Source organism: Erithacus rubecula (assembly GCF_903797595.1).
Source record: "Erithacus rubecula genome assembly, contig: SUPER_Z_unloc_2, whole genome shotgun sequence".
Lineage (NCBI taxonomy): Eukaryota > Metazoa > Chordata > Aves > Passeriformes > Muscicapidae > Erithacus > Erithacus rubecula.
In genome coordinates, this window is record NW_027635860.1 from 222,944 (window position 1) to 230,945 (window position 8,002).

The following is an 8,002-nucleotide window of genomic DNA, read 5'->3' on the forward strand; positions in this document are numbered from 1 at the left end:
GTCAGAGCAGAGCACTTTGATACTGACCTGAGGTGTGACAGTTGGAAGAGAAAGCACCATTTCCATTGTCTGTCTCCAGAGTGCAGCTTGTTGAAGTAGATGTTCCTAGAGCACATGTAGCTGCTGTTCAGATGCTGTGCAGGGGGCCCTGGCAGAACCTGCTGTTGTGCCTATACCTGCTCATCTGTCTGTATTTGTTTCACCATAAGTGTGTATTTGGCATAGAGTAAGTAGTCACAGTTCAGATTGGAACCAGTAGTTGCGTCTTGTGTGGGGAGTGCCTTCACAGGCATTCAGCTCCTTCCCCCTTCTTTATGTGTATGTGTCCACACAATTGAATAGTGAATCAGTTTTTCCTAATGGAGTAGCTTAAAATAGAAATAGGAGAGGAAAATCTGGCTAGGAAGCCCTTGAGATTGAACTTTAAAATCATCTGATAGAGAAGAGGTTTGAATTTTAACCCCCCCCCCCCAATAGAGAAATGGCTTTTATGTGTTTGGGTTAAGTATTTGAGGTCTGAGCCTTTATTTTTAAATAGCAATACTTAGGTGTCTAGCACCTGGGAAGGGGCTGGCTAACAACTTTGTTAGGGAAGATCTTTCCTAATAGTACATCAAAGGGAACATTGTTTCTTGGTGACTTTGTGGATGTTAGCGTGAGGAGGTTTTGTATGATATTTCTATGGTACCCCCTGTACAGTGGAAAGTGACAGTAAATGCCAAGTTTTGGAATTGTAGGCTGGGAGACCTTAACTCTGTATTCAAGAGAACTGCAGGATGTTGGAGGATCTTCTGAGTGTTACCCAAGTATGTTGGATATTGCCTGCAGCTTTATCAGCTGTTGTGCACAGCCAGCTTCTGATAGAAAGGAAGCAAAAGGAGCTGGAAGTGTAAAGGAGATAACGTGATGTGTCTGGGTGGGAAGAAGCGCTTGAATACAACTTGGTTCTTAGTTTGTCCTCACCGATGGAACCTGCATCTTTGGATGCACAAAGGCTCAAGCATCTCACTTCTTCCCTTATTTGCAGGTACCCTTCCAACAGTGGGAGCAGAGCAAGAGGAAGATGCTGAATCTCCCTGGAATTGAGAGGTAGGTTTTGTGAAGGATGCAAGGGTTACCACTGCAGGAAGTAGGAGTAAAATCCAGAATCACTTGAGAGCCTCCTTTTGATTTGGACACTGCTGTTGATAAGGCGTATTTCCTCTTTTTTTCCTTTTGCGCTATGTTTCTAACTGGGGGGGCACTTGAAATACTTCTCCTCTATGCCAGCTGCTCAGTTAGGATTGGGATGAAGTTGAACTGAGCTAATGGCTTGGGTCTCAGCAATTGCCCTTTGAATTTTGTTTCTAGTATAGTAGTGAAACTGTGAAGGTCCTTGCTACTTCAAATACTCTGACCTTTTCACAGAGGCTGGCAGGATTATTGCTTTTTCACCATACAGCCCTAGTCTGCTGAGCTGGTTAGCTGTTGCCCTTGGGGTCTACAACCTAGATGTCGTCTAGCTGCTTCTGCACAGATCCTCTCTACCTTCTGTAGGTGTACTCTGGCCCTCTTGAAAGTCATGTTCAACAGTGACACTGCATATGCTGGCCTTGTTTGCCTTTTTTGTTCTTCCTGTCTGTGGCAATCAGCAAGATCTGTAGCTAAGTCCCTCTGGTTCTTCTTTTGAGAACTCTTCCCATCCCCTTCTTAAAAATACAAGGTTAAAATATTAGTTGTAAGGTAGTTGTAAGCTCTGCCTTGCTAATCTTTTGTGCAGTCCAAATGCATGCAGTTGGGAGCAGCAGTGTGTTCATTTACCACCACAGGATATATGCCTAGGGAATGTCAGTACCAACTTGAATGTCATTTACAAGTTGAGTGCAAATGTTGGAGCACCGCAGACATGCAGATGTTGTTTCACAACCTGTATCTTGAGCTACCATTGAGTTGATTCTTGTTTGAAGTTGTCCGGTTTGTCAAGGTTTGTCAGTGTGGCAGAATAGTGGTGTGAAGGTTTTGCCTAAGATCTGAAAACAAGCACAATTGCTGTGATTTTCCAGTATGTTGCCTTTTGATGGATTCTCGTCAAGGACCTTAAAAATGTTTTTGTATCTAGAATATACTTAATACCGTGCTACATTAATTGATTCAGCAGGAACTTTTTGTATAGAAATGAGTTGAAAATGCATTTGTACCAATTCTTCTTTGTCTGTTTTAGGCTACACAGGCAGATTCTGAAATGCCAAGAAATCTCCCACGTGGTGTGCTGCTGCCAGCTGCAGAGAGACATGGACCATGCTGCCAGTTTGTTTCAGGGGAAAGTGACAATGGTAACTTCCTGGTGGGCTAGTGTTTGTGAGCATTTATAGGCTAAAGTCAACTTTTATTGCTGTCTGTCTTAGAAATGCTGTCATTGTGTGTGAGAAAACCATACCAATGAAGTGCTTACTGTTTGGGAATTAATGCCAGTAATCACAGCACTTGCTGGCCAGTTTGTAAAGGAAATTCTTTGCATTATTTGTGTTCTTCAGGTGAGTATGTAGTGTTTTTGATTCAGGTTCTTGTTTCATAGCAATGGCAGTGTATGTCTATTAGGGCTGCCATTTCTCAGCATTTGATATTCTTAGATGATAATGCAGCATAAGACAGTTGTAATCTGGCTTTGCATTTTTGTCCCCCCCCAGCTTAACTTTGGTAGCATTTTGCAAGCTTTATGTTGTGCTTTGCCTACAATCTAAAATAGGACTGCAAGTACAGGGGGTTTTGGTGAGGATTTCTGCCTGTAGTTTGTGATGCTGTCTCTTGAGCATCTTGAGCAAAACTTGACAGGCTTCCAGGAGCTTCAAATGTAGTTAACTATTTTTCATGGAATTATGCTTAGACAAGAGTTCTACTAAGACAAGTTTAGGATCAGTGTGAAAAGATAGTAAAAGGTGTTTATAGTAATCTTTCTAAGGTCTTTCCACACTGCTGGACCACCATGTTTACTGAAATTGAATGCTGTTTGTTTTTTAATGTTGGTTTGAGGGGTTTTTTTTATATAGAAAAATGTATTTGAATACAAAATTTTTGCCACAGAGCCATTCTTAATAATTCTAAATATTCTTTCATACACTTATTTAGCGAGAGGACTCAAAGTATAAGATGACTTAAGCAGAGAATTGGAGAAATGTAGGTGGCATTGTGTGGGTTTGGAAATTATTTGGTGTTGGACAAAATTTAAACAAATATTTGGAACTATGTTATAAATGTAGATTAAGACCATACATTTATTTCTGCTGTTCCCCTGCCAGCTAAACCCCAACATGAACACTGACATGATTTTACATTGTTAGACATCTATGGTGTCTGCACCCATGTTTTCTTAGCTCTATCAATGGAAAGGAAAATGCTCCTCAATATTAAACACTTGCAGAATAATCACAGTCATAATGCTGTTTTATGATCGTTCCTTACAGCAGACCAGCTTTGGCTTTTGAAAGAATCCTTTCAGAAAGCAGGATTCAGCTCCTCAAAAGGACTAAATATTTTAATCTTGTTCTGTTAGCAAGCATGACCTTACTGCTTAACCTATATTGTCCTAGTTCTGTGGTAATTATTTTTTAAATTCAAAGGGCATGGTGGGAAGTATGCATTGTTCTTTTCTTGTATGCTATGACACACGCTGCATGATGAGGTAAATTGAATGGTCAGTGTTGTACTCTTGATGAAATAATGCTTGTGACTAATACTCAATTTTAGAAACTACTGATGTTGAATGGAGTAAAAGGTACCCACAATTTTAAAAAATAACATTTCTCAAAATATTTTTCACTTTTAGGCATTTTGGAGAAACATAGCAATTCACAGTTAAGCATTTGCTCCTGTCAGACTGACTATTTACTCTGCTCTTTAAATAGTTTGTAGTTACTTTGAATTTGTTGTTTCATCATTGAATTGTCTTTTGTAGCTGAGGACTCCCATATCTGCTTTGAAAATGCATGAAACATCTCCTGAAAAGAGGCAGCAGAAATCAGGTAATATTTGCATCAAGTGGTTCTGAGTTTAGCTTCATAATCTTTTAGGAGTATTTAATAAGGCATCTGTTTTATGTTTTGCAGATCTGTTGCAGGAATTTGATTTAGAAGATATCGAGGATATTGAAGGTATTCATGACCATCTCTATCCTGTTCTTTCATGGACAGACACATTGCAATTGCAAATCTTTCCCTCCTTTTAAATTATTGCTCAAATTATGATATGTTTTAACAAGGTGTTATGTAAATGGAAGGACTACTGAAATATGCACCTGTACATGTTTGCTGCCTCCTGTCATCTACTTTTCTGTGGTGTTGGCTTCCTCCAGCATACATGTTGTCATCTCCCCTTTTCAGTCAGTTCTGAAGATGGAAGAACATTGTTGCCTTGTGTCTTTTCTGCCTTTTCCCTTGTTGTCTGCCAGTACACAGGGAACCCCAAGATTGATTAAATGCTATGTGAAATAGATCTTAAGGGCTCCTAAATCTGAGAGGTGATAATGGTTGGACAATGAACTTGGGGAATGGAGAGGCTGACACAGATGGTAGCTGAGGTGCTCCTTCCCTGTTCTGAAGGCAGGAATTTTTGCGGAGAAGGGCTTGGCTATCAAGAAGAGAGAGATGAGTTGCATGGTCTTAGCCCTGTATGGAAGGCACTAGGAAGCATATGGGGAAGGAGCATTTGGGGAGAAATGTAACACATGATGGAAGCAGCCAGAGCTGTTGAGGAGCAGGGCCATGGGGTGAGGGATGTGAGAAGACTGGGCGGGCTTGAGTGAGGCATGGTATGGTTTTCACATAAGTTTGGCTTCATGACTTTTGGGATAAGGGAAGGAATGGACAAGTTTCCCTAATAAATGCTTTTTCTTTGGAGCTCAGAATGGAATTTAACATTTCGGCACCTTGGGTGAAGAAATAGGCCCAGTTCTCCATGGGGTGGACAATTAAAAGGTTGTCGTGTTCATTAACACTGTATTAGCTTGGCTGGCAGGGAATTGTAAAATGCCAGACAGTAGAATAATGGAGGAAAGAAGATGAGGAAACATTGGCAGTTCTAAAGTAAAATTGTATTAAAGCAATAAAATATGAAAAAATAAATTCCTTTTAACAAAGGCCACTGGTGGCAGAAAGCAGGCAGGCCTAAAGGTGAAAGTAACCCTCATTGAGACAACTCCAAAAAGCTGCTGTTTCTCTTAAGTGCTAATGGGTAGTAACTCCTTTATAACTCCTTTATTTTTGAGAAAAAGGTGTCAGTGAACCTTTAATTTAGTATCCCTTGATTTATATTATAAACATTTCTTTTCAAATATCTAGATGTTGCTATTTCTGTTACATGATAGGATGGGTTTGCAATAGAAATCACCTGTACTAACTGTAACTTCCTTTTTCTTGGTCATCTTTTTGTCTGTACCTGTTTACTTAAGGATAAATATATTTTAGAAACTACCAACTGGATAGAAAAATCAGCCTGTGAAAATCAGACTGACAAAGCAGAAGTTTCACATCAGAAAGCCGTAACAAAAAGTGAAGAATTGCACAGTGCTGACAAGGAGTCAAATCTAAAAACTTGGGAAGAAAGATATGAAAGAATGTGGGTTGAAAGTGAGCAAAAGGAATTGAAAACAAATTTTAAAAACATTACAGCAGAGCTGAAACAGTTGTTTGTTGAAAATGAAGCTGGGAAAACTGCTTCCCTCGTGGAAGAAATACCAGAAGATGGCTTTGGTGAAGAGTTGAAGAGTTCTCACATTATTTCATCTCCTGTGGCAGAATAAGTTAGAAAGCCAAGGTGAATTTGGAGATACTAAACTTAAACTGGGTGGAAAAGTACCTAAAATGGAAATTGTGCTTCCAATTCTTCTGGATCATAATAGCTTCAAGACAAATGTAGAAGATACCTGGAATACAGATGAAGAAACTGGCATTAACAGTGTAGATAACAGAAAGGTGACTCTAGGAAAAGGAGAGAAAAAGAAAATGCCTACAATGGAAGCAGAAGAGAATGATAATGGAAGTAGTAAAAATGCAGAGGAAGGTCCTGCTTACTCCCTGAGACATAGCTTAAAATCAAATCTTTTGGGTGACGTTTCTAATACTCTTCCTAAAATAAGAGCTGTTTGTGCAAGTGATGAAAATGCACATTCTATAACAGAAATGAAACTTAAAAAATACTGTGTATTTCATAATGATGTTCCCAAGGATTGCCTTATCAACAGTAATATAGGAGAAACAGAAACTCAGAGTCTTTTCACTAGTGCTCAGGAATTGTGTGGCATGCTGGAAGGGAGTCTTGATGAAGAGCTAAAACGAGATATGGAAAGATTTAAGAGTAAGGTAGGAATGCTGCAAACAGTGTTCCTGGCTTTGGGGAAAGAGAAGGTACAGCTGCAAAAAGAGGTACTTCAACTGCTACTCCTTAGTTTTTAGCCTTTCTCCATATCAATGGTCCTGTTCACTTCAGCTATTCATCATTAAATGAAGATGCTTTGTGCAAATTAGTTTGTTTTTTTTTTTAAATGAAAACACAATACTTATGAATAGAATGAGCTGTGTAGAGTTCCCTTTCCACCCTTTTTCAGAAAACATGGAATGCATTTTTTGTTTGGGCTTCTGCCTTTGCCTTCTTCTCTTCCTCTTACAGGATTTTTGCAGTCTTTTCAGAAAAGTGATTTGGCTGCTGCCTGAACTGAATCAGTTTTCACTTTCTTGGAAGAGAATCTGGCATGATGCTGTAGCAGGTCGTGTAAATCATAAATTGCTGCTTCCAGTAATAAAAGCAGCAACAGTCATCTGACCTCAGGATGTCTCCAAGCATGTGCTTGAAGGAGATTTTAGGATTAACAGAATCCGCCTCATCTCATCAATTTGTATATAAGAAATACATTTACAGCTTTTAGTAAATGTGTATAATCAGCTTCTGTAAAAACTAAGGAAAACATTGGTTGAACAAACAGCATGTTAAATTGCTGTCATGATCTCAGACTGTTGCTTGCTTTAGCTTCCTTTCCCAGCACAGCAGCAGTTAAGCTCATAAAATACACAGCTGCCACTGGATGTTTATAATAAGACATAGTCATTTAATTCCTCTTGTAATTTTTAATATGCTGTTTGTGAGGCTTAAGTATTAAAAGTATTTTTGAAGGATGATGTTTTAGTAGTTGACCAAAAGTGCACGTTGAGTTGATGGTAGAATTTTGTTTGATGCTATGCAATCCACAAAACCAACAGTGTCATTCTCCTGGAAGAGAGAATGACTTGGAATTGGATGCTCTTTTAGACAAAAAGGAAGAGCTATTTTCTTACTCAAATGTGGTTAGATTTTTTTTTAACCTAGAAACAGTTGTTCATTGATGTGCCATTTCTAAGCTATTGAGACTAAGCAACAGTTTTTAACTCTGAAGGGAAAATAGCTGCAGCACAGACCTTTTAAATATGGTTAGAGGAATAGAGATGGTTAGGCTTGTTCTGTGATGGGGATGATACAGAAAACAGCTGAAACTTTAGGTTTGGGGAGGGATGTTGTTAGGGAATTTTGGTTGTTTTCTTTTTGAGTTCTGAACTTGAAGCTACTTGTGTGAGTTTTGAATTCAAGCATTAGGATGTAGTCAGGTAATAAAGAAAATAAATCCAAATTATTCCTGAGCAATGTTTTCTTTTTTCCTTATGACTATAGGAGATAGAAGAGGAAGACCAAAGATGTGAAAATGAAGGGGAGTCATTGAAGAAGCAGAAACAATTCCTTGAAAGGGGAGTCTGTGAAGGTCTGAGGGAAGCCACAGATGAATTGCATGATGTCCAAAGTGAGTAAGACTCCCATGTTTCCCTTGTTTATTTTGGTTTCTAAGGATAAAGGTACTCTCTTGAATGTAGCATAAAGTTGTTTCAGGATGTATCCATTTCCATGTGTTAATTTCACAAGTTAACAACTGAAAGATGTTTCTCCTCAACAGTATTTTGCTAGAGTATTTGTCTGCTGTATCAGAACTCCTGTTTTCCATGTATTT

The 8,002-nt window shown here is 38.9% G+C and overlaps 1 protein-coding gene across 1 annotated transcript in view; it reads left to right on the forward strand.

Annotated features, from left to right (window-relative positions):
- LOC306814806 (uncharacterized protein) overlaps positions 1–2,317 on the forward strand; it is a 52,837-nt gene extending 50,520 nt beyond the window's left edge. The window contains 2 exon segments of the mRNA XM_079331255.1: positions 1,028–1,089; positions 2,201–2,317. Of these exon segments, the coding sequence (XP_079187381.1) occupies positions 1,028–1,086 (59 nt within the window). The 3' untranslated portion in view covers positions 1,087–1,089; positions 2,201–2,317.
- The last annotated feature ends 5,685 nt before the right edge of the window (positions 2,318–8,002 follow it).